The sequence below is a fragment of the Parus major genome, chromosome 1 (assembly GCF_001522545.3).
Source record: "Parus major isolate Abel chromosome 1, Parus_major1.1, whole genome shotgun sequence".
NCBI lineage: Eukaryota > Metazoa > Chordata > Aves > Passeriformes > Paridae > Parus > Parus major.
In genome coordinates, this window is record NC_031768.1 from 18,737,855 (window position 1) to 18,765,354 (window position 27,500).

Here is a 27,500-nt window from a genome sequence, read left to right on the forward strand (position 1 = left end):
GTTGCTCTTACTGTAACACGGGTTGCACTGCCATTGGCAAGAGGCACATGTCCTCCAGCAGACCCATGTGCAAAACTGGTGCTCAACCTGCACGTCCCCCATGGCCTTTCCAGCCTGACAGGGGTACTAAAAGCTCCGTTTGTCTCTTTAATATCTAAATAACTTTACTGGAGAAAACTAAGCCAACTACAGCAATACAGATTGCTGCAGTAGATTTAGAAAAGGAAAGGATTTGTGGATTGCTCTCTTTAGCTGATCTAATCTCAGCCTATATTTTTCTTTAGATACCTACTACTCTTGACCGAGCTGGGCCTAAGGTAACAGCAACAACTTATCTTGTAACAACAAAAGAGAGACAAATAATTCAGTGAGTGGGTCTAACAACATAAACAACATGTGAAGTTTACACATACCACATAGAAACAGCAGAGTTCTCATCTAATTTCTTATTTTCTTCTGATGCATGACTTCATTTCATCAACTTCATTATCATGCACAGCATAATTTTGTTACTATGGTAAACAATTTATCTCTCTCATTTTATTAATAGTCATTCCAAACAATTAAAAAATTGCATCTACAAATTTAGGTTTATGCCTTTGGCAAAGGCAGCCTGTTTTGTAGATCAGCAGATATAACTGTCCTACCCGGAAAACCTCACTATCCAAGGCTTGTGTTATGTTCGCACAGATGTTCACAAACAAATTCAGTCTATGATTATTTTCAGATTAATGACATCCTGCTCTATTAGAGCATTGCCAAATCATCCTTTTATTGCCAGTCTTGCAAGGTTTTGTGTTTGTTTTGTTTTTTTTTCTAAAGCTCCAACTCTAAAAGACACATGATGAGTCAAAACCCTCAGTTTTCCTTCCTAAAGTCTCAAGCAAGCCTTGTCACAAGCTTGACTCATGTTACCCTAGGGGCCCAAAGAACAGAAGTTAATTGTCACATTTTCTTAACCACTTTCAAGACTTTTAAGGGTCTGACTCATGATTTCTAATGCCTACAGTTGGCAATACTTCATATACATTACATGTGTCATATTATCCATATGCCAGTAAACAAAATCTTTATGAAATATCCAATTAGTTACTACTCACCCTGTTTATAATAAATGATTTTTAAAAATAATGTTCAAATCTCTGGTGCCAAAGAAATTATATCACTGCAGTAGTCACTCACAGCAACAGAAAATAAATACCTAATTAATCTGATTAAAAACAATTAGTAAAATCTACCTCCTACTCAAACATGCATGTGAAACCTAAACAAAACTACTTTTGATTTCTTAACTCAGCAGCCTACAAAACAGGTGAGCCATTAAAACTCTTACTAAATATCACCTATACAAGCATTTGCTGTACTGCTGTCATTGAAATATAAATGTAAAAGACAACTTGTGAAGGTTTGTTCCATCCAAGGACTCTGTCACTGTGTGCTTACCAGTGCCCCCAGGCCAGCAGAGGAAGAACCCTGTGGGGGCTGGAGGCTTTTTGGGGGGGGAGCTGCAGCCCTGCTGCTGAGAGTGACACCTTCACCAGGCCAGCCAGCTGGCAGCAGATTTATCATATACTCCACTTCTAAGAAGCTTCTGCAAAAAGGAGGGCAGAATGCTTGTTTAAAACATGGAATGTTGTATGTATATATATATATATATGTTTTAATTCAAATTTATGTCAAAATTTGATGTTTTGATTACTCATGCTAAGATTTAATCAGTTTTACACTTTAGAGAAAGGTCCTCATTTATAATGCTTGGCATCAAGTAACCACAATCAGAAAGCCATACATAAAAGAAAAAGACCCCCACCATACAAATACATGCAGTGGAACTAATTTTAGGCATATGTAAATTATCCATTAACTCAATTAGATATTTACACCATTCAGATCACCTTTCATTTTGGCTCTACTTTTGAGCCTACAAATAAACACCTAGTATATGTTGTACATATGTGATGATTGTACCTCAGAATGAATCAGAAATATATAAATGGTTAAGCAATCTATGTGCTCAGACTTGCTTAGTCTGAGTCAGAACTATTCTTCTTTCCATGAACCTCATAAGCATGCTTTTCACAACTTCCTAGACTAATGGAAAAAATATAAGCAAGCAAAGAAGGGAGTAAAGTAAGAAAATACTTGGGAGATATTTTTGTTTCAAGGACTTTAAAGATTATCAACTTAATTATCAGATTGGCAATTATTAATAGCTTGTAATTAAAGACTAAAAAATGTTTAATAAATTGAACATCTACTTGACATTATCTGTTAGAAGCTCGCCCTGCACACTACTGCTATAATGGAAATGTTGCTCATTTTGCCAGGAACTAAACACATTGATCTCTACATTTCTTGCTATATAAACACACTTTATTTTCTGGCATCACACCTAAATATCCCCAAGAACATATTTGTATGATTCAATGCTTTAATACTTGGGTTGCTTCCCCCAGAATTAGATCCAACACCTTGTACTGGTTAAGTAATTTTTAATCAAAACTTCCCACCATTTCTAGAAACAAAATGGCAGAGAAATGACTCCATTCCATGGAATGCATTTTAAAGGTCAGTATTAGAGGTGGGATTTATCAATTTGCATCTAAGCATTGTTTGTTCTCTTCATGCTGTTGCCCTGCTCACATGATCTAAGCAGCCACTCCCAACTGACAGCAGGAGCAATGTACATTTACTTCATTTTCCCACTCTTCTTTTTTTTTTTTAAGACAGACTTCTTTTCATCTCTGAGCACAAGTTTACACTTCACTGATTTTATTCAGCTTGCTATAATCTTTACCCTTAATGCAAAAAAGTCATCTGCTATGTGAGTTAGATGGGGAAAATACATAATGCATGCAATAGGGAGAATGCACTGAGTTAGATCTTAGTAAGCATCTGCGTCTGCCACACTCAGCCATTGCTGATAACATTTTCCTGAAGCCATATATATATCCCAAACTTTGGCTTAGAAGTTGAGGGGAGGGGGTGTTGTTATTGAAGTAAAAAACACCAAAAATTGAGACTGAAATACTGTAGTGCTTCTACCCCTGACGATAGCAGTGTAGTACCTGTATTCACTAATTTCCTACAGAAAAAGCATGCAGCTATACAAAAAGCAGAAAATCCCTCCAAATCCATTGCTTCGTAAGTGAAAACGTTGACTATGCAAACACATCAAGGTTATGTTATGGTCAAGTGCACAACAAATGCAACACACCACCTAGAACTGTTGTTCTTGGGAACCTTGAGACACTGAGATGTATTAAGCTATAAAATGAAACACGTATCTTGACTTATTAAGTGCACTTGTGATTAAGTGCAATCACAAAGATTCTACAGTGCACAGGATGAAAACAACACATTTAGCCAAAGCATGCTTGTGCAGTGGCTATTTGGCATTTTATCCTTGAAATTTAGACTAGCCTTTGTGCGCCCATAAGTGCAATCTTGCTTTCTGCCTCAGTTATTGGTCGAGAAGTTAAGTCATCAGACATGCACCAGCCCAAAGTCAAGACAAGGCCCTCATGTCAGTCCAAGAGCTGACAGCATTGTGCTCTCCCTACAGCCAACTACCACAATAAAGGCTTGACTGGAGACTTGGCAAAGGATAATAAATGTTCCTTCCTTCCCCCAACCTTAAGCAACTTATTTCCACCCCAGTACACATATTTTTGGAAGACGTGCTCAAGATGCCAGTGGAGAAAATGTATAATTTTCACAAAATGAAGGATTTAATATACACATATACATTTTAACTCCAATAACAATCTCCTCGGCATTCTTCCCAAATGTGTTGATAACACTTTTGATGATATAAACATGAAAAGCAGTAACAGCTTTTTTTTTCCAATCAGCTTTTTATTTCTTCCTTGACTGCAGACACTTCTCTCAGCATAAACCAGAGCAAGGTTATCCTACACTAGTGTTTGACAAGTTCCCATCAAACATTCCTGATGTAACGGGTGACGACACATTTGCTGTTAGCCCACACCAAGTGCCAAAGGAAACCCTAACATGCGCATAAGCTTGCTTTCAAAATGGAATATGGAACATATTATTTAGCACTTGGTCATATTTGCATTTGTCATCTCAGTGGAAAAGGACCCTCCATGAAAGCCTGAGCTTTGAAACAGGAGCTTGAAAAACACAAAAGCAAAATGAAAGGCAATATGGCAATTCTGGACAGTGCCCTTGAAAGAACAGTATGGAAGGATGATAGGTACACAATCAAGCTTAAAATGAGGAACAAAACAGAAGAATATTAAAGTTATATTCTGTTTATTTTTCTTTGGTAAACTTTACTGTCTATGTAAAGCACTTAACATAAGGTCAGTTTCATAGTCCTGTGGCACCATGTAAAGTTCCTCAGGCACCTTCCTGTGCCAAAATCAGAGCAGGTACTGAAATGAGTCCTACAAGTACAGCTCAAGCACCTTGGGCATGCAGGTGGCAATTCTCTTCCCACCCATGAGCTGCATCACCTGCTCCTAAACCTAGGCTGCAATTGTTCTCCTCTACCTTTTCCCAAGAACAGTCATATCCAAAATCCAACATCACACCCACTGTAGGAGCACCCCACTCTAGAAGGGAAGTGCAGGACTCACCCTCAGCACAGAGACTTACCAGTGTAAGTATGCACTGTAATTATACTGGGATAATTTCCTGAAATACACAAACAAAACTGCCTTCCCTTGGCAACAGAGCACATGTGACTTGTACAAACAGGTATGTTGGTATAAACTATCACTGCCCATTAACCTCAGCTCAGCTCCTCTGCTGCAGGGGACTGTCTCTGAACTCTGCTGGCAGACTTGCTCCTCTGAAGGCTCCTGTAGCCTGCTTCAGTCAGGGTTTCGTATTCCTCCAGCTAATCCATGCCATTTTGACTCAATCAGGTTAGAAACCAGTAAAAACAACTCTACAAAGAGCAATTAAATAATGTCAAATAGTTAAGTGCATCTTTCATTGCCTCAGATGGATGTGGATCCCATCAAGTACCTGATCAGTCAAGCACATCCAAAGAGTTCCTCCAGATTCACACTGGCTGTATGGCTACACTATTAAGCTCCCCTAGCCACAAGAACACTTGAACATTACATTCCAAGTGAATTTTGGGGCCCACTCTGGCAAGATATATTTGAAGGCTAGTAAGAACTGCCCCTCTTGAGCAATCTGTTCCAAGTTTTTGCAAGTGTCTCCCACTATCGCATCTTATTTTTTTTTAAATCAAGTATAAAATTTTGAATGCTGAAAATGAAGAGTGACAGTAAAGGGGGATGTCAAAGTTGCACATTACTGTAATTGAATATATAAACCTAAACTTCTAAAATTCAAATATATATACTCAAACATAAAAATTACATCAATTAGAAGTGTCAAGAAGCACAAAGAGGTGCAACTTTGGAGAAAAGTTTTTGGTTGTTATGAGAGTAAGACAGCTTTAAGAGAATGTTATGAAAAATTCTGTTCACATAAGGACTATACTGTAACTGAACCATCAGAATTTTTCCCCCCTCGCATCTTTTGAGCATCTCCACAAGGCAATACCAACAGTACTCCTGACCCCTTAATGCAGAAATTTTCATCTGAACAGTTAAACATAGTCACACAATGGGGTTTAAATTCCATTTGTAACTTGTCTTATACTCACATGTGCAAAAAATGGAACAAAAGCAGATCTGCCCTATTATGAGCATTCTTACAATAGAAAGGATGAATGCTGAAGTTTCAGGCAGCATTCCTAGACTAATCTCATGTAAGAGAGTTCATTCGTATTTTGTTGAATTGTCTTTTAGAAAAACAACATTTAAACCTAGAATGAAACATGTTGGCAAAATTTTGATGTACATGGATTCTGCTAGAGAGTCAAAACTTCATCTGAGAATGATGAAATGTAGGGTTTCCTTTACAAATATAGGGTTTCCTTTGTACAAGAGAAACAGTTTAAAAAACAGTAGTGCTGCTAAATGGCAATTTTTAGAATTAATCACCAAATCTGCATGCATGCATGCCAAACACTGGTTTAACAACTAAGTTCAACAGACTCTTCATAGAAGTTTTTCTAAAATGAGAATCTACATTACTAAAACCTGGGTAATCCTTGCCTTTTGAGTTCAAAAGCTTGAGCACACCACAGAACTCTGAAAAGTGACAATGAATATCAACAGCAGATTTTTACATTTCTTTTGGCCTCTTAGCCTAAGCTTGCCATTTATGTTTGAAAGATGATGCCTCCAAGTTACTAGTTTCTGCAAATCCATGAGGAAACTTGAGTTCTGCATTACAGGTGGAAGTTTTCTGAACCAAGAAGGATTACAGAGTGAATAATGCAGTCTGTAAACCAGAGGCCTATTTTCTCTCAGTGCTTTTAAAATCTGTGTCTATCTTGATACAGCCAAGGATTGTGAAGGCCACTGTTCTAAGTACCACATGTGGTTTCAATGACAAGAATTATGTTTCAATTAATTTCTACTGAATGTGTTATCACATTTGTAGGAACTCAGTTCTCACTGAACTGCTATTTCCAGAGCCAAAGTGTCTAAAACAGTCTAAAGAGACATCCTTCAAGTCTACAGAAGAACACCCAATGATACAGAAAGGGCTCCTCTCCATATGTTGTCAGTGTTCCCACCTCTCATTATACGCACACTTAGCACCCTCAAAAATACTAATTAAGCACAAACAAGATGTTTTAGACAGTCAAAATCACACATCCACACAGCAGCCACTGTGAACTTTATTAAGAAAAGAAGTGTTTGCCAATTAAACTGCAATGACTTCACTGACTTTCCCATTTAGTTGTAGAAAATCAGTTCTTTCATAACGGCTCTGGAAATCATTAATCGCCAGGTAAATGCCAAATCCCTGGCAGTGTATGGTCAGCTTGGAAACCTTTCAGCTTTATCATGAAAGGTCTATATACACCTTTGCAAAATGCAAAGTCAGCAACACATCTTTCATTCAAGCAACAAAGTCATTTTTGAGGCAGATGTCACACTAGCCAAATAGCAAAGCCACCTTTACATTAAGCAATCCTTTCTATCACGACCGTTCCACAAATGACATGTAATTTGTGAGGAAAACAATCCATAGGATACCAGTAACAAATTCTCTTCATATAACTGTTTAGTCAAGTCTTATTTCTCAGACAGGAGAGGCTGAGCTACAGTGAAACACAGCACGGTGATTTATCTTCATGAAAATGTCCTGTTGCCAATGCATCTGCTTTTGTCTCCTTTGCTTTTTATTACTCTGTGTAGTCCTGTGCAGTAAAGCCAGAACAATGCTTCTTCATTCATCTGGAGTCAGATTTATATCCAATCCTCTGATTGACCCACACCACTGTCTACACACGTCTGAAAAACAGTTCTCCATTCCTAAGTAATCCAACCATCACAAAGATATTTTCCAATGTCTTCAACTCCAGAAGCTGTTTTAATTCCTTTTTCATCTTGTAGCCATGTAGCAGAATAGCATTGTCATGGGCTATGTATAGTAGGATTTAATCCTTATTAATAGCTTCAGTAGATTGCCCGAGGATTTTTAGTACTGTAGTAGGCTTCACATGCAGCTACATAAGCAGATTCTGGGAAGAAATCATCATGGTATTCTGCTAAAAACCTGAGAAGAAAACACACCAAAAAAAAAAAAAAAAGAACAGAATATGAAACATTTAAGAGAAAAGCTATTTTCAAATTATTTTTTCAGCTCAGCAAAAACACAGCCTGGGAATTAAGAATTATTACTCTTTGAAATTTGGCATGCAAAGGATTTGCCCTATTTTTTTTTAAGTTCCACATAGTGAAAAACAGCCTTCTCTTATCATTCTAAAAAATCCAACAAACATTCAAAAAAATTCCTCAAGCTCAATAACAAAACAAAATTCAAAAGTTAACACTACACCAAAAAAGAATTCAAAAAACTAACACAGAAGGAAAAAAAACTTGAGATCTTTCTGCAACTTCTGTAAGTTACCTGCTCAGCACACTATTTCCATTTACATCCAAACCAGTACTTTCAGTTATCACTGTGTCAGTATCTTATATAAATAGCCATGAGCCATTAAGTCCATCTGTATCTTTTAAGGCAAGCAAAGCTATGATTTTTCATGTTTCACGTGCCTGTGCATTTAGGGTTTCCATCTTTTAGGAGTACCTGATATAAACATGGGTTTCAATGACAAAACACATCCTTCACAAATTCAGTTCCTTAATTTCATATTTCTGCAAGATGGTCTTCAAATACTATCCAAACTGCCAAGCACACAATATTTTATGATGTTTTCCTGCTCTGCTAACACACAACTGTTTCTTTGGTTTAGGAGTGAAAAGGAAAATAAGCAGTGCTGCTACAAACACCAGTAACAGTTAAAATGACTTCAAGCTCTCCGCTCCTTCCTTTGATTTCAAAGACACTGGGTGTGTAAGTGGGGCAAAAGGGAAAAATGGTTGTTAAACTCAAGATTACAATCAAGCCATACATCAGAAAAGAACACAGATCTTCAAAAATACCTGGATATTAAAGATCAGCATCAATAAACATGGCAAAATGCTAGCAACATATTTTAAGAGTAGGAAGCAAAAGAAAGAACAGAAAACAATGTCATTTACAGAATCTGTTCTCTCAAGAAGCAGTGGCTGGGGTGATGACTTCACTAATGGAAGCTGAAAATATCAGTTTTGCATAGCCAATACTGTGGACATAGAAACTCCAAATTAAAAAAAAAGTTCCAGTGAATGCCATAAAAACTGCAGGCCTTCTCCAACCTCACCCACTGCTGCACTGCCTGAACTAAGCATGTCCTTTGAATTAAACAGAGCCAAAGCATCAAAGAATACTGGCAAGATCCTCTAAATAAAGCACTTGAAATGCAATAAGAAATATATTAATTGCTCAGAGATCATAGAAAATGGTGATAATATAAAATTGCAGATAAATTAAAAAGGATTGATTTTTCTCACACACCCCCAATCCTTGCACTTGAACACAGGCATCAAACAAGTGCTAAACTGGAGGAATAACTAGTTACAACCTACTAATTCTAGAAAAAGTAGTGAGAAATAGAATTTTTTTAGAAGACATCAATCTTCCATGGCATCACTGTTAATTTAGAAGGCACACTGTCAACTTCTTCCATACTTCCTTATTACACAGCAGCTCTGTAATTAACAGTATACAGAGTGATCTAAATGGTTTATGATGTAAAATGTTTCAAACCACTAAAAGAATACCGAAATTATAGCAATTCAGAACTTAATAAAATACCCAGGTCATCAACTGCTATGACCTCTGACTTTAGTTAGCTACAAGGCACTTTCAAGGATGAGGAGTTGAAGCAGGAGTGAAAAAGCCTAAAACTTAACAGATTTGAACCTAATTTTGAATGTACTTAGACTGTGTATGGGTAAGATGAGCCACAAGTGGCATTTAATTAATAATTCTTCATTAGCACACATTAATGACTCCAAGACATTAAAAAATTACAGGGGCTGATTAAAATCTTAGCGTCTTTGGATAACATTCAGTAAAACACAGTACTAGGAGCCAGATCATACAAGGGAGGATGTTCTAAAAGAATCTGCAGAGGGCATTTGGGCAGCTCACTGTTCCAAGAATTGTAATGGCATGTAAGGGGAAACAGGCTCATTTTCTCTTAACAAATTTCCTGACTTTTATTTAAACCATCAGTCATGCATGCCAGTTTGGTGCATGCTAAAGTGACAGCTGGTACAGATGAGAAATTTTAGCTGAGATTCTGTGCCTCGGAAACAAAAGGCAGAATGCACACAGTCAAACAGTCAAATATATACCTTCCTATTCTTCATGTAACAGTTGTGAAAAGCAAAATATCCCAGAGCTAGCAAACACAAATTATTTTCTGCAGAGAAGTAGGAGAAAACTACTGAAGGAACACAGCTTCTGTCCCAGTCCCTTCTATATCTCTATACAAAGAGCAGGGGCCCTTCTGAAGCTGCTTTCTATTCAAAAGACACCACAGTGCAGAATGCTGGGAAAGAAATATTAGGAGTATCCTAAGACTTTTGCCTACTGGATATTTCACTATTGTTTTGCTCTTGGACAAGCTAAAACAGATCAATCACACTGTTACTTGCAAGTCATGAGCCAAGATTTAAAGACAGAGGGAGCTGTAATTAGCAGACAGAGCCAATGCTTAGCAATAGATCAGAAAGCACAATGCTATCAAGCTATTCAGAAATTGTTCCACTATTTTTAACTTACAAATCTGATCAATTCAGTCATCTGTTGCATTATTGCCTTTTTAATTTTTATACTTTTTATGGAGGTCATATGCATACATCTACACAGAGAGACTGCTGATGAGCAACCAAGTTCTGGGACACACGGTCCACATTGATTTGAGACTGCATGCATTTTTCATCATGAACATCCTCAAAAACAAACTCATGCTTTACACTCATGCTTAGAGCACAAATGTAACATGGTGCAGTGCAGCTATTTTCCTCCATACCACAGATTCCTAGAAGAGCAACACTTCAGAAAGGTCTAGAGGGGCTGGAGAAAAGGAAAAAAGATGTGGGCAACTTCGGAATTCTCCAAGCTATGTTCTGATTTTCAAGTGTGGGTGTTTTTAAGCAAGCAATGGCCTCACAAATACACTGCCATCTGACTGACTTAGGCAGATCTACCAAAAAGAACTGAATTACCACTATCTACATTAGAAGGCCATTTGACACATCATGAACATATCAAGAGTCACTGAATTAGTATGAGTTTTAAGAGCATCCTCTGGTGGGCCTTGTCTTGACACCACCAACACAACTTATTATCAGAAGTCTCTGAATGAAGGAAAAAAAATTCTATTAAATGTCAGCTACCACCACATGAATAAACTTAGGGACAGCCAAGAAAGTGTGAAAGTGATAAAGAAAGGAAAACTGTAGTTTTTAGAAAGTTATCCTCAAGCATTAAGGTACAAGAAGACAGAGTCCAAAGGAAAAGTTTCCAGGAAGGTGACCTTACACACTTCTGCTACAGTTTCAAAAGGTAAGCAGATGATGACTTTGATGAGATCAGTGACCTGATCTAGATGCTGTTTGAAAGGCTACTTTAACGATCTATTTAAATTTGCTGGAAGACTGTTATGGATCCTAACTCTATGAGTCACCCCATCAAAAGAAATGTCATTTGCAGATCAGGAAGTTACCTCATCTCTGACACTACTACTCAAATGTAGGATTTGAAAACTAAAAGGCTTTAAGTTAAAAAACACAAAAACATATGCCAGCATCTGACCCTCACCCCTCCCCGATTTATAGGCCTGTCTCCATCTGGAAAGCTGCTCAGGGCAAAAGATGACAGTCCATCATAACCCAACTGCAGTCAACAGAAGAAGTGAATTGAAGTTTCAGATATTTATTCTAATAGCCAATGTCTCAAGAACCATGCTGAAGGAGTAAACTAGCCTGTTTTGTTGACTGGACTCTTGTCACTCATTGATATACAGAAACTGAGAGATGATATTCCTTGGCTTTGGCCATTTAAGAGGAAATGTGGAAAACCCTGAAGACACCAAGCTACCATCATAAAATTTGCAAGAATCAGATTGAGTGAGAATTAAATTTTCCCAAAGACCATTTGGGAAAACAGTCCTACAAGAGCTCAATACAGGAGTCCTTGGTTTGTCTTGAAGATGAAGACCCACTGCGTGGCCAGCCCAGCACAGCTCCCTAGAGCTGCCTTCTCAAAAAGCTACCCTAACACATTTAAAGTATTTGGGGCAACTTTTAATTTAGTTACATGATCCAAACCTCAGCTATTGATTAGCAATATTCTCATTCAAATTCCTAGCCATGATCTGGAAAGTAGAAGGAAGAGGAGCAATCCACAGGGTGAGTTTCAGGAACAGTTTTTGGCAATGCAACAAAACCTTATTCAAGGAGAATAAGCATCAGTGAGCAAATTCTGCAGACCAAGCAGCCAGCAAAGCCCACTGAAAGTAAGAACCTGCACAATACCAGGTACTCCCTAAGAAGCATTCTACCTTAAGGTACCAGAAGTTTGAGAGGGCCCAAAATGGCAGTTACCTTTCTACCCATTCAATGAATACAGAAAAGCCAAAAAAAATGGCAGCAATGCCCTAAAATATAGCACTGTGCAAAAAGAATTCCTTCAGTTCAAAGTGTGTAAAAACTTGGGAAAAAAATGTTGCTTTACATGTTTGTGCACTGTAAATCCATATTTCCATTTATACTCAGAAACTTGGTTTTCTCAAATTTAGGTTCCAATTCCATGAAGTTTTCTAGTGTCTCATAACAAAGTAATTGGTTAATCCAAAAAAATAAAGAGAAAAAACCCCAGTATAATTCAACAATATTAATCAGTTCATAACACAATGTAAAAAACACTGGCACAATTGCATTCTTTTCCATCTTTTAGAACATGATTTTTAATTATTTGCCCTTTTGCAAGTGAAGTCAAAATGACTCACAATGAGCAGGACTCTCACAAAGCAACTTTGCCTAACTAAACACGTCTTCTAATCCATTTGCCATGTGCAGTGCTTAATTTTTTTCATCCTCAGACACAAAAAACCTCTCATAATTGTACATTAGCACAGACTAGTGGTGATAATTCACCACTGCAGTTATATATAATAAAATTACCACACTCAAAATGTGCTGTCAGCACCAGAGATCTGTTTCTTAAGGTTACTTGAAACAACTTGTCATCTTTGTATATATGCATTTTATTTTACAGCCCTCTAATTTGGTCACATTTTGATTTGGCTGCCTTCTCAAAGAAACCCAACAGTATCAAAATATTTCTCTACTCATGGAACAGAATGGCACAACAGATACAAGCAGATTTTAGCACATCAACAAAAAAAAAGAGATCTAAGCGTAAAGTAAATACTGAGTTTGAAATACCTGTGGGATTTTAACAAAACTAAAATATTTGACCATTACCTCTCCACAATCTGAAAAAAATACATTGGCCTCATCTAAAAAAAACTTATTAGAAATTTCAGATTCAATATTTTAGAAATATTTTATCCTTTATTCATTCTTTTGTATTTCAAAGTCAAAATATCTGTCTATGCCTTTTTGTACCACATCATTTTGCCTTTTTTCCTAAAATGCAAATGACATTCTCTGAAATTACCTCTGTGAAGATGGGTCTCACTCTTGTAGAAACAGACATACTGTATCCTCCTAACTTCTACAAAGCTGTTGGATAACAGACCTGAGAGGAGGTCTCTGAATCCAAAACAGTTTTCTAAGCCAAGGCTGTGTGCAAATTAATGGAAACAGAAAAACGGAAATAGGCACCCTCCTGCCAGTCATTTCTCATCACTGAGATAACCTTTGGAGGCATGTTAGGCACCTTACAATGCCAGAAAATTGTAAAATAGAGCATATGCAGCATTTATTTCAAAAGTGGCTGAAATAATGGAATTAGTTTAAAGCTAATACTTCCTCTTACTCCAAAGCTATTAACAGGCAAGAAGATTTAATAAGGGATCTTTCACTAGTCAGATTACCAGTTAGCACCAGTAAGCACGACTTAAAGCATTAGCTTCCACTGCTTGGTCCTGAGAACTATATGAGAACTAAGAGAAATTCAGCGAAACAAACTAACTGTTTCTTTTAGACTCAAGTCTATTTATTCTTTTAGACTCAACTGTCTCTTTTAGACTGCAAGTACTATGAATTATTTCAGAACTAAATAATTTAAGATTCACAGTTTTATACTTAATTTGAGCAACTGATTTTCTTCTGCAAATTCTATTATTGAGAAATCAACTTTCATGTTCTCCATGAAGAAATTTTCATTTTGCACAGTTGCATAAAGCTGGACTGAGCACAAAGGGTAGAACTTCTACTTAATAAGTCAAAAAGATGCATTTCATACATTCCTTAAAAATATATGTTGTCTGGGAAATTGACAAAAATCTTGTCTAGAAGGAATCTGAGGGCATGACTGGAAAATATTATCCATGTAGCATCTCAAAGATAATTTAATGCATTTATCATGTCCTAAGTAAACTCAAGGAAACAAGCTTTCAGAAAAAGTATTACATGGCGTAAGTCTCAGTTTTTCAGCCCACAGGAGATTAATTGTACAAATGATAAACTAAATTTTAGCCACAAAATCATACTCCAGAATTAAATTAGTATCTATGCACGAACTAAATCAGTTGTGTAACTGCATGGAAGTTTTATTTAAGAATATATAAACTACTTATGCTTGGACTACTCTACCTAGGTACTTTGACATCTACCTAGATGTCAAAGAAGATTCAGGAGTAGTTTTATTAATGCAAGCAGACCATCAGTCCTTTGTCAGCTATTAGAGAAATAAAGAAAAGGAGAGTACTTCAGCTTCTCACTCAAGAGCAGCTCACTAAAAAAAATATAAATAAAAAAATTAAGCAGTCCTAAGTAAACTGACTGCTATTACCTAATGCATACAGACCCTGTAGGAAGTTCTTACTATTCAAAAGTTGAGCTGGAATGGAACTGATATAAAATATTTACCATAAACATCCATTAATCCTTTCATTCCCAAAAAGGACAAGACACAATGTGAAAATTGAAGAACTACTACTGATGACTAAAGACTTTTAGCTTTTTGTATTCTTCACGTATTTGTAGTTTTGTAGATTGCTAAAGCATGGCCGTAGTTTCTAGTATTTTTTCTATCTTTCATCCCTACATTTAGAAATGATAAGCTAACCTTATAAACACATTCCTAAATATTGTTTAGTCTTATTCCAAGAAGAGAACAAACTACACAGGCATTCTGTTTTCCAACCAGAATCTGGACCAGACATCAAAAAAATGGGGAAAAAGAAACCTCTAGACTGTTTTCAGTAGGGCAGGACCCCAGCCATTATTACCTAACCACCTTATCTTTTAATTGGACAGTATATGGTAAGCATACTAATTGACTAACCTTAGAAAAATTGAATAGAATTACCATACCATGTGTGATTTTTTGCAATTTCGTGTACCTGAAAGCTTTCATGTAATGGTTTGCTTTTATACTCACTCTAATGTTGTTGGGAACATCTATTCTATTTCCCAGGCACCAGTACAAGATGCCACCTCAAACTCAAGTTTTCCTGTGATTAGGAACAGGTAAGGCAGAACCATTTCTGTGATAAAAATCAAGAATGAACAAGTGTCTAGAAAATGTAATTGTTTGACCACTTTCAATGACAAGCAGCACCAAGAAATAAATACCCAAATTAGAAACTTTTCAAAGCACCATGTGAAAACACGTTGAGAAAAAAACACCTAGTAATTTGCACTGGTTTCTGTTGCCCAGTAGCATAGTTGAAAAGTATTTACTACAAAGCTACCTAAGACCAAATGCTTCCAACAGTAGTAACTAACTTGGGAGCTTTCTTGACAGTGTCAAAAAAGAAAGTGCTTGGAAAAGTACAGCCTTCAAATATTTTGTTGCAACATATATGTGATATTATGCTTGGCTTGTGGGGTTCATTTTGGTTTAGCCGCAGCCTGGCCTCAAGGACTGAAGAACACGTTCTCTGGGTTAAGTGTTTTCTAAAAGGAATACAGGTTGTGTACTTGGAGGACTCTCCACCACAACACAAAGCATGGAAATGGGGAACTATTGAGATATTTGCCTCAAAAGCACAGTTCTAGCTCCCCTAAAAATGTTGACATGGAAACATGATTTATTTTTATTTCTATTTATAGATGACTACACATTTCAGTGAGATGCTGAGATGGGAGAATAAAACACATATAGATACTATCACTAGAGATTTCAGTTCCCTTAAGAAATCCTTACCCAATAAGCAGCCTTTATTGTATGGGGTGTAGGGGACATGTTTCTCCTTTAGTCTATTCTACTCCACCAAAGCTTATCCACAGAATGGATATGAAAACACAGTATTAAGATACTAAAGAACAGAGATTGCTCTGATCAACACTGAAGAATCTGAGCAGGCAAAGGCCTGATAAAAACTGATCTGATTCACAGTGAGTTAAGATCCCTAAGAAATATTCATTTCAAGCAAAATCAGTCTTCCAATAATAAGCTCTAATTTTGTCCTGTTTAATTTAACGGTATTTTGAATGCCAACAAGGATCTGACAAAAGAGATATAAGTTGGAATCAGTAAAACTTGATAACTAACTGCTTCCAGAGTAAAACTGTGTATTATAAAAACTTTGACATTGGAAATATCGTCTATTTTCAGTAAGCAATTAAAGTAAAAGCATTTTAAAGTTTCCATGTCCCTGATCTCTAATGTAAGTTCCTTTTATGCTGGTGTAATACTACATCTCCTTTCTGTAAGTGGCTACTTAAGTCACTGACCAAATTTCAGTTACAATTTCCGTATCTGCTCCATTACCATCTACAACACCTTCTCCTGAAAGTTTTCTTTGGTAATTTTATTTTCTGGTGTACTGACTGCACAACACAGTGCACATATATGTGACTATATCACATCCTCAATGTCATGCAGAAATACTAATTACAGTACCTGATAAAGCAATCTGATCATGGCACAGGTATAACCTTACTGACCCCAGTGGTGGAGCTAGTGTGGTCAGAGAGAGTTGTGTACCTCTACAAACCACTTCACTCTATCACAGAGAAACTTTTCTGTTCAGAGCTCAGTTAAGACAGACATTTCTTTTAAGAAGCCACCATAAATAAGAACATGTTTTAAAGCCCAAAAAACCCTCTTTCTCCCCCTGCTAATATTGATACGACATCAAAACTGTCAAGATCATGCTCTACAAAAATACCAGTGCAGACTCTGCATTTCTTTATAAAACACGCTACTTTCTATACATATTCTATACATGCTATTCTATACATATCAACAAACTTTCACACTTACATCAATGTGTTTATCAAAATTCAAAGTAGAAAATTCAGGCTCCCTTCAATTGGAACTAAAGAATAAAACAATCTTATATTCATCTTTGCTCAAATTGCAATTGTTAAAACTGTATACTAATTTTATCATAATCTTGTAGTTATAGAAAATGAGTATCTTATTTTAAACCCGCTTTGCCATTCCAGGACACTTAGATCCATTAACACTAGAAACACTGCTGCGCTACATTGTGTCACGTTACCTCAGAAACATCTCGAAGTGTTTTAATAAAGCCTTTAAGTTTTTTTCAGGAAAGCACATCTTCCCCAGTATTTCTGGTAGTTTTACTGTGAATAAAAGAAATAATGTTTATACATCTTCTTGTAAATGCAACTTCAAATTACTTTTATTCGCTATACAGAAAATATAAAAATTTCTCACTACAGACCCCACTTTTCCTTGCAAGCTACCTTAGATGTCTCAAAGCCTAGCTAAATAGAAACCTGCTGAGAAAGTGCATGCTGCTGGGTTAATGATGTTTGATAGTGTACTGGAAGTAACGCTGCTTTGCTTTTCTTAAATGAAGGCTTACAGAGCCAATAAAAGATAACCAAATCTATGAATAGCCTAAAAGTTCCAAACAGATTAAAATGGACATTTCTCCGAAAGTAAAAAGTAAATGTAATAAAACAAACAGAAAAATCACACAGGTATCAGGACTGGAAAAAAAATATCAAGCAACTTTGATTGAGCGGAGAATTTTGCATCAGTTTACCAAACATCCTCAGCAAATGTTGAGATCCATAGATATACGAGGGAGGTGGTGGTTGATCACTTGGTGGATAATTCTCTGGCATCAATTTCCAGGACAAAACCTACACATAAAATATGAGAATACTGGTTATGAAAACTTTACAACATCTTAAATAATTTAGTCTGTACAGAACTTCAAATTCAAAATGAAATAAGTAATACAACAAAATCTTTTCTTACACAGCCCTACTCTGAGGTCCACAAAATATTTAATCATTGAATCTAGGACAGTAATATTAAAATCTGTTACCTCATTCAATTCATTGTTTCTTCTACCTTCAAAGCCAGTAAACACCGTGCTCCCTTCTTTGCTAGGAGTCAAAGTTATAGGTGAAGACGACCCACTATGGACAGGGGTTTCTTCAAAACGGAAGGAAAAACAAAACAAAAGAAATAAGAAAAATTTTACTATTTGGAAGTAAATTTGTAAGCCATTAAATGCATCTAAAATGTTTGAAGTCTTAAACACTGAAATTCAATAAAGGCTACACTAAGACACTCTCAGAAAAGCAGCTCCTCACATTCTGTGGAAAAACATACCAAAGTACTTAAGTACTGAGAATATTGCTTTGTGTTTCTCTCTTTGGTAGTAAGGCCTCAAAGAATTGATACAAGAAGTTGTGACTTCCCACTTCTATCATTCAGTTCACAGTCCACGCTGTATTAAAAAAAGAACAGTACTTTATACTTCGTTTAGACCAACAACATAAAGAGAAAAACCTACTTTTTTCCAGGTGCAAGAAGAGCTTTGGCATAGAAGCTGGTGTGTCGAGGTGCCGCCGTTTAGGTTGTGGGGATGCGCTGCTCTCCGATAACCTGTCGCAGTTGGAGCTGTGGCGTGTCGAACGCCTCAGCGACTGCAGGATTTCGGGTTCAGCTTTTCGCCTTTTCGGTGTGGCTGGCTCCCCTGTGGTGGGCTGGCTGTCAGTCGATTGAGGCGTGGGTGGATTCAGCAGAGGAGGGCTTGGGGAAAGTTCCTCCTGATTTCTAGGAAATTAAGGCAGCTTTACAGAATTGAAGAGGTCAGGGCTCTACCCAGAAAAGAAATTCTTCTAGTTTCACAGATCTTATTGAACACTTAATCAGATAAGACAGCCTCCTCCCAATAACTATTAAAGTACTGAGGCCTTCTATTAAACACTATTCCCTGGAAGTATACTTAACTTTAAATTAAACTTAAAAGCCATGAATACCACATTCTTCTAGCACTTGAGATAAGCAGTATTAAACTTCTTATATCTAACCTACCTGTTAGTATTTGTTGAGTTTTCTTTGATAGGAAGAAAGAATTTTGATGAAGTCACCTTCTTAAATTGAGCTTGTTCATAAGGATAGAGCAAAATTAAGGGAAGTGTGAAGTCAAAGGTTATTCTCAGCCCATCCACCATCTCTTTACATAGCTCGACACTACATGGGAAAAAAATGATGAATTTCAAAGTTGCATGGCAAAATTTTTCAGCATCGTTGAACAAAATTCCTCTTTAATACAGTCCATTAACATCATAACTACAATATGCTGATTCAATCATTAAGTAATGATAAGCAATTAAAAGCACACTTAAAAAGGTGGTGATTGCTGTTGTTAACTTCAGAAATACAAATTTTTTTAAAAGGTCTGCTTCATAACATCAACCAAAATCACACAACTGTTCTGTTGTGTTCACTAAACTAATAAAATCTACTTCAGAATAAATAAAGTTAGTCAAATGTTTTTCAGGTAAATATTATTTTAGTTTCCACTATGCTGAAAAAAGAGGCACCTGCCAGAACAAGTACTCAACAGACTGAATCTGTCTAAAAGGCATAAGCAGAATTTGACCTATAGCCACTAAGATGCATTTAAGGCTGTGTTCAAGAGGTATCCAGTGAACCAACAAAACCAGGTACATTTGCATTGGAGAGAAGTTTCCAATGGTCTGCTCTGGTAATCAGAGCACTACATGTGGAGGCTACCAGGAATTTCAGTTTTGGATCTGTGTAAAAGACTGACAATGTTAGGTGATGAATACATGAGATATTTACAAGTAGAACCAAGAACACAGAGTGCAGCACACCTGCAACACCTCTCACCTTTGTGAAGATATTCCCCTCCCATGTTTCAAGTGCACATATGTATATGGTAACAGAATTTGATTCTGACAAAATGATCCATGTTAGAAATTCCAAACCTCCAATATTTCAAAGCATCTACTAAAACTACTACACATGAATTGGGTCAGGGGACCATCATGTGCAGAAATTCTCTAAATCCAAGAAGGTTAATAACCTTCAGTGTTACAGCAATAAGGAAAAGGCAGTGAAGATGTCAGCTGAATCCCTCCTACTTAAAGATCACTGAAACTATACCCATTTCTTTTACTAAAGCACTGTTTTTATTGAGGAAGTTACTTAAACAAACTTGTAAAAATCATAATGTGTGTAAAACCTTCTGTTCATATTTGTGATATTTCATCTAGCATTTTGTTTGGGAGATTATACTACAAAGAAGGAAAAGTGTCAGATTAATCTGTCAAAGAATTAATGACATCAACATAAAACAAGACACTCAGGCTAATATATTGCCAGGAATAGCATAATTACACACAACTGAAATAGAACACTAACACAAGTCAGGATTTCTCTTTGATAAAATAACAAGATTTCACCCCATTGTACTTAGATAGAAGCAGTCTCATCTAATATCAAAAATCTTTTAACATAAGAGAAAAAAATCCCCAAACAATCAACATCCACCACACTGCAAACATGCATGGTTAATACATTTGCAACTTGGTAGAAGAACATACAGCTAAGAAAACAGATTAAGACACAATCAATTTCAAGGAATCAGGATTTGTGTTATCAGTTTCCCTACATACTGACTCTAGAATTTAAGATCATACATCCATTTCAAACAAACAAACAACTTGCACTTGGAATTCTTTATACGTTTTTGTATTCAATTGTTATCCTTTTTAAAACTTGAACCTGTTTATCTAAGCAGCATATACAACTTTTATATGACATATGAAATTCTTCACATTGATAGCAACACATTCTTCTAAAGAGATCCCAGTAAGAACTTCCATGATAAAACAGGATATTGATACTTTTGCATAATGACTTCTCAGAGTAAAGGGACTCTCTCACTGAAGAACAAATTATCAGTGTTACCCTACTATAATTATCTATCAAATACTTTGAGCCCTGTAAATAGACATACATGATGGTATAGGCTCACAGAAATGAACAGCCATAAAACAGAACACAGAATGCAAAGTCATTCTTCTTGTGACAACAGCAGTGGACTAAGAATTACTTACTTCTTCTCTGGTGGCACGTAATGAAGATTCATATTAGCATGTGGAGTCATCTGATGGTGCCGAGACCTTTCATTGGCTGAAAAAGCAGCATTAATTGCAAAGTGTTTTACATATGACTCCAAGATAGTTATAATATTTGTCTGGCAAGGAAGCTTCACTAGCTGAAAAAGAAACAACAAATTCATGTCTTATAAAAGCAGTAAGTATACCAAGTTAGAATACGAGCTTGTAATGTACCAACTAATTTAGTAAATGTCTAGTGCATAAAGCAAATTCAGGACTGTATCATTTCAACCCTTAAACTGCATTTTATCCGTATAAATATCAGAAGAAACGAGAAACAGGGTCAGATTAACATGTCTGCTGCATGTACAGCTTTCAAAAGAAATCAGCATTTTAAAACAGAATCAGGTACCAAAAACACTTTTAAATATGACAATCCACTATTATAGCACTCTGTATTCTTTACCCTCTCTGAGCTCAACATGAAGCTAAAAAGATGAAGTTAAAAATCTCCAGGAGGTACATAAAGAAGAACTACTTTTGACATCCTCCTCACACCCCCACACACATTAGAGTCCAAATTTTTATTTCATACCCTTTTTCTTCTATTAATATAGTAGCAGTCTTCCTCAAGTTTCTTTTTCAAGACTTCAGGAATTTCTATGCTTATTGCTCTTTCTTCCATGTCCCTTTTTGTATGAGTGTCTTGTTCTTCTTTCTACAACAGATCAGTGAAAGAAAACAATATACTGGCTATGAAAAAAGAACTTCAGTAGTAAAGATACAAGTGGATAAGAGCTTAATGTAAACTATTTAAGAATACTGCTCCTGAAAACATCTGCAAATTCATTTTTTTTAACTTTTTTTTCTTTAATTTAGAATTCTCTGAAGTATTTATCTAAAAAAAACCCCAGAAATTTGATAGGTGCTGCTGTTTCAGATCACCCACGCTGTAGTAGTTAAATTCCACACATCTTCAGATCAACTGTTCATGGAAGAATTTTTTTTTTTGTTGAAAAGTCTTCTCTACTTTTTAACTTAAGACCAGGGTTGACATACCTGTCTCACAGTAAAATATAAGACAAACATCCTGCTGTTAGTAGGGTTTGTCCAACCTGCATAGACAAGTAAACTTTTACAGCACCCACAAAAGTGGAAAATCTAGTCTGCTACATTTTCTCTACATAAACCTTTTGTGTAGAATGAGAGAAAAAGAAACAAATGTGTATTTTTAGCATTATATCATACAGTTCTATAATAAAATTACACTGTATAATTTTCAAATTCTCAACCACAGTAAGCACTGTGATTTACTTATTTCTTATTCCTTAATAAAAAGAATAAGAAAATAAGGCTTTTAATTCTAACTAAATTACCAGCTGTGGCCTATATTACATCTACTTCAATTTTTCCAGAGTATCAAGCACATATGTTTAAATGTTATTAACTTAAGGAACACATGAAAATACCATTTCTGTCCTCTCATCTATGTCACTTTCTTCACTTTTTATTTCTTCATCTGTTCCTTCATCACTGTCATCAGAAGAAGAACTACTTATAGCTGCATAAAAGAGATTTCACATATTTATTATTACATTGCATATTACATGACCAATCAGTTTGAGGCCTCAATGCAAACCCCCCCCCAAAAAAAACCAACACAACCCACTGAAAAAGCACAACTAGCTTGTTATATTTAATAAGGATGAATAATTCTAAATGAATTAAACATGCATTATTTACAGCCCACTACAAATATTTTAAACATGTAAGATTAGTTTATAGGAAGTATTCTTGCATCCTCTCTAATTGAAAAACACTCACTTTTAAAAGCTCCCTACATTCCAGAGCACCTACATTTTCATTGGACTTTAGTTCTGCACAGGGAATTAACATATTAATCATTCAATCAAAAGGCATGAATCTGTGCAGCAACAGTTCCCAGAACATCAGTTAAGTGCCAGCCAATGTTCCTGCTGGCTTTCTAGTCACAAAGGAAAATGCAGGAAATTAAAGATCAGGCTTGAAAATGAAATCAACCAGTCAGCTGACAAGAAACAGACCTTTGTGTGAGGTAGACTGGGGAAAAATAATCTTATTTCCCTCAAAAATACAGAAACACTAGCAGGGAAATGTTGTATTTCCTAACATCAAACAAAGAAAACTCACACCTATTAATACCACACTAAAGAAAACAGCATTAAGCTCTGAAATTGCTGATTAGAATAGTTGAGTAGAAGAGATGCAACAAGAAGCCTCTGGAATACAAGAAGAAAACATATTCTAACTTAACAGATGCTTAGCATGAAACATAGTTCTCACTCTTCATATGACTGCCTTTGGGCCATGATACTCTCATAGCAAGTGACACCATGCACTTCTCCCCCAGGTCAAGGCATCCCACCAGTTACCAAAGGATGAAAACAAGCTCACAGTTTTCGCTACTCTCATCATTTTCTTCAGCAGGAAGGCTTTTTAAAACAGAGTCAACACCAGGCAACCTGCAACGTCTCTTCTTTCTTCCCTTTCTTCTCCTACAGAACAGAAAATGGTTCACTGACATTTCGGTAATATTATTTCACTCGTTCATCCTAACTAAATTTGACTGTGTGCAAATGCACAGGAAACTTATGTCTGAGTTATTTTCATTAAATAATGTTGAAATCATGTGGACAATATTTATTTGAGGATATCCTAATGCCTGTACATTACCTCATATTCATGTTCTCAAGCAGCTCCTCAAGCCATGGCAAACCAATATTAGATTATTGCACTTGGCTCAAAAATACTTCAGGTTTGCCTAAAGTATTTTGCAAGTACAGTTATTTGGGAAGATACAGATCCAATACACAGGCATTTCACAGCAGTAGTTAAAAATAACGTATTTACTGAGTTGTTAGTCTTTTAGTGTTAGTAACAATCCACAGGTCTCTAGCTTAGAGTAGCTCTCTAGAATGTACTGACTGTGTTATGTACATATCTACCACCTGTAACGTGAGCTCAGACACCAAGTTCAGTTGTAGACACCTGGATGTATTTGTCTGAATCTGAAAACGAATCTCATTTATTTTGAGGCCAAAAGGATTTCTTACATGCGAGCCACAGCCTTCCGTGCCAATTTACGCTGTAATCTGCGGTTTTCGTCTGTATCCCGAAGAACATGATCTTCAGCTGCCCATCTATCCCAGCTAAGGACAGGTCAAAAGAAAATAAAAAATGAGTATGAATATATGCCACTCACACTAACCAATTAATTAATATACTTTAAATCTACAAATGACTCATTTAATGTCATTCAGAAGCAACATCTGCATCACAAGGTTTGCATTCCTCTCTGTTCACACGCCTTCAGCTCTCACGTTGCCATCTAAAATCTCTCAAGCTTTGACTTAACCCACAATAGCACTTCTAGCACTGAGACATGCTAACGGTTACAATCAAGACACTGCACTCATCTACAGGCACTGATGATCAAACAATCCAGGGCTAGATTTAACAAAGCATAAACCTTTATTAATGGAAACTTAAGTGCCATAAGCATATGCCAAGACAGATATCCCGTAAGATTTAAACTCATGCCTATCAAAATGATTCACTGAAATTTCTGGATATAGACCAGTGTCAACAAGTATATTAAAGGCATTCACAAAAACAAAAATACTCCTGCAAACATCAGTCCTTTGATATTCTGTGCAAAATCTGTCTTTGCAGAATAAAACAGAAGAACTGGAAGAACTGAAGCCACACATATAGGTTCTTACCTTCTGTTCCAACCGTTAAAATGGATCAGATATTCTGGAATCTTTCTGCCTTTCTCATCTTTTCCAACAACAATGTCAACAATCTGAAACAAATATTGAATACCACTATTGAATAATATTTAATTTTAATTTAATATTGAATATTAAAAAGCTTGAAAGGATGTAAGCCTTTGGGTATTTAGAAAGTTTATGCACAAAGAAAGAAAGGAAAATAAAATACACTTGTTATTCTGCCAGTTAATATTGACATTAACATAAAATAAAGTTTATACTAATTATCAAAAAACCTAGCATTCTTGTTGATTACTCTTAATATTACAGACTATTCACCATCTTTGTCCTATCCTCAAATGTCCCATGCTTTCAAGACAGACAAAGGGAGACATCAAATAATGCAGTAGCACTGTATGGATATGGATATGCAGATTTGGGCTACTAACACTTTCTCCCCTGTGCTGTCTCCTCAAATCCCCTAAGCAGGAAATGCAGTTCTTTATACACAAATCTCAGAAACACTGCTCTGTTGAACACCACAAATTCTCAACCACAAACTATTAGTTGGCTTTGGGAATATGTCAACTTTTGTTTTCTTCTGTTTTCACAAATATACAACAGCCAATCTGAAAGGGCCTGCACCTCAGAAGAAAAAGATGTGGTGGCTGCACTTGAGTAACCTTCAATAGATCATATGTCAGTACTTAGGCTACAGTGATGCTTTAATCTGAGAGTCCAGAGTTTAAGAACTATTAATGGATTCACAGAAAGTTATTCTGTTTAGGGTACTTGACAGTAAAGAAGAAAAGGTGCTATACATTTTTGTACTCAGGTTATAGGCTTATAGGGATAGAAACTACATCTGCCAAGTTGTCAGGACATGGGAATAAGTGTACAAACAAAAGGGCAGTGCAAAATATTGCAGGATGGTGGCATTCCTAATCAAAGGTATTTGAGAAGCACAGAAAACTAGCAAACCTGCAGCAAAAAGGTACTAATTTCATCAAGAATCCAGTTACAACACCTCCCTTTTAATCCCCCTCTATAACAAAAAAAAAATAAAAATCCCAGAACTCTGTTTCCAAGTTGGACACAGATGATTTACGATTGAAAAAGAATCTTGTGTACCACTGATACCCTAAAACAACACTGTATTTACATAAAGCTCTATCATGACTATCACTACTCTTAAGGTCAGCCCTGATTGAGGCAGTCACTTCTTACTGCAACACCTATGGCCCACCGAGCACTGTTTACTATCCTATATCCCTACACTTCCCTGCACTAGCGGTACCACTTGAACTTTTCTAAAAGGCAGAAGGGCGGGCAATAAGCGCGGAAAAGCGTGACAGGAAATAAACCCAGCTACGCTATAAAACTGCAGGGGTGGCAGTAAGACTTCAGAATTACTTTGCAGGTGTTCAGCCGAGAACGGAAGGCTGAAGCGCGTCCGACACTTGCAGAGCTGTCCGGCGGCTCCGCTGTCTACCTGCCGCGACAGGCAGGCCCCGAGAGCGCGGGCCCCATCGCCTCTGCTCCCCAGCGCGGGGAAGGCCCCGAGGCTCGCAAACAGCTGCTACGCGCACCCCCCACCCCCGCGGCTCCCGTGGTGCGGGGAGAGAGCTGAGCCCCACTGGGGGACCGGCCCGAGCCGCCCGCAGGGAGCAATAACGGAGGAAGCGGCACCGCCTCGCTTCGTCTCCCTGTCCCGTGGCGGCCGCCGCCCCGCGGCCTCCCCGCCTGCTTCCCCCTCCCCGGGCCAGCGTCCGTCTCCCGCAACAAGTGCAGCTGCCGGCGGAGCCGCCTCCCCGGCCGGGCCCTCAGCCGCTTCCCGCGCCGCCTCCCGCCCGGGGGCGCGCGCAGCGCCCGGCGGGAGCGGTAACGGGAGAGCAGGAGCCGTAACGGGAGCGGGCGGGCCGCGCGCCGGCCCCGCCCCGCGCCCTCCCGCCCGGGGAGACGCGGGAGGGGGCGGCAGGAGCGCGCGCGGCCGGTCACCTTGGCATCATAGAGCACTTTGGCTTTGGTGGGGTCGGGCTCGAAGCAGAGAACTCTCTCTCCCCGGTGGAACTTAAATTTCATTCCCCGCGAGGTCATTTGTTCATCATGGCGCAAAGGAGAGGAGCCCCGCCCGCTCCCGCGGGGAGGCGCCGCGGACGGCCCGGCCCCGCCCCGCCCCCGGCTCCTTCGGCGGGGGCGGGCGGCCGGGACGGAGCGGGGATGCAGGGCACGGCTTCCTCTGCCCTCTGTAGGGGAGCGGCGTTCGGCCCCGGGCGCTGCGGGGACGGGCCGCCCGCCTGTGCCTGCCCGTTCCCGTGCCCGCCCCGCCGGTCACGCGGGGTGCGCGGCACGGGATGCGGGAGCCGGCGGCGGGAGGGGCGGCGGCGGCGGCGGCGTGGGGGACGTGTCCCGCCGGGCGGAGGGGCGGCCGCCTGCCCTGGGCCAGGGAGCGAGAGCTCCCGGCCGTGGCGGCGGTGCCCCAGCGCCACGGGAGCCAGGGCGTGTGCTGGGTCTGTACCCACCAATGGAGCATTAAGTGCATCCCGAGAGCAACATCTGCCCTTCTGTCTGCTGCTGCTTCCTCTAAACATCAGCAGACATTCCCATTCCTCACGCTCTTTCCCGTGTTCTTTGCTAAGCGAAGAACTGCCCGGACTCCCAAGATGGCTTTGTGTACATTGTAACCTCCCGCAAGGTTTGTTTTGCACTCCGTTGTTCTTTCAGCCTTCCTTCAGGAAAATAAAACCAGAAATAAATAGGTTGTTGAGACTAGAAACCCAGTCCACTG

The 27,500-nt window shown here is 38.1% G+C and overlaps 1 protein-coding gene across 5 annotated transcripts; it reads right to left on the minus strand.

Annotated features, from left to right (window-relative positions):
* Positions 1 to 6,689: 6,689 nt before the first annotated feature.
* On the minus strand, positions 6,690 to 27,432 carry MSL3 (MSL complex subunit 3). 5 transcript variants are annotated; one of them, XR_004496382.1, is made up of 14 exons: positions 26,711 to 26,875; positions 24,722 to 24,804; positions 24,053 to 24,148; positions 23,394 to 23,494; positions 22,430 to 22,521; positions 21,556 to 21,678; positions 20,958 to 21,118; positions 18,904 to 19,062; positions 18,380 to 18,642; positions 18,288 to 18,289; positions 17,906 to 18,015; positions 17,618 to 17,717; positions 17,105 to 17,189; positions 6,690 to 7,620 (listed from the first exon to the last, which is right to left on the minus strand). XR_004496382.1 is itself a non-coding variant. In XM_033512699.1 (14 exons), exons 1-13 carry the CDS (start codon positions 26,807 to 26,809, stop codon positions 16,909 to 16,911), a joined length of 1,482 nt encoding a protein of 493 aa, XP_033368590.1. In that variant the 5' UTR covers positions 26,810 to 26,873; the 3' UTR covers positions 7,507 to 7,620; positions 16,864 to 16,908. The 5 variants fall into 5 exon arrangements, 4 of the variants coding, with proteins under 4 accessions (XP_015495291.1, XP_033368589.1, XP_033368592.1 ...); XM_033512699.1 differs by lacking the exon at positions 18,288 to 18,289 and adding an exon at positions 16,864 to 16,918 and having other exon boundaries at positions 7,507 to 7,620; positions 26,711 to 26,873; XM_015639805.3 differs by lacking the exon at positions 18,288 to 18,289 and having other exon boundaries at positions 26,711 to 26,872.
* Between the last annotated feature and the right edge of the window lie 68 nt (positions 27,433 to 27,500).

Bases quoted from the DNA above. Each gene is read 5' to 3' on its own strand.
- MSL3 (XM_015639805.3), bottom strand. From the start codon at position 26,809: ATGACCTCGCGGGGAATGAAATTTAAGTTCCACCGGGGAGAGAGAGTT. The intron at 23,495-24,052 runs GTAAGAAATCCT...TCTGTTCTGTAG, and splicing joins CGGAAGGCTGTGGCTCGCAT to GAGAAGAAAGGGAAGAAAGA. The intron at 17,190-17,617 runs GTAAACTGATGC...TTTTATTCACAG, and splicing joins ACATTTGCTGAGGATGTTTG to TAAAACTACCAGAAATACTG.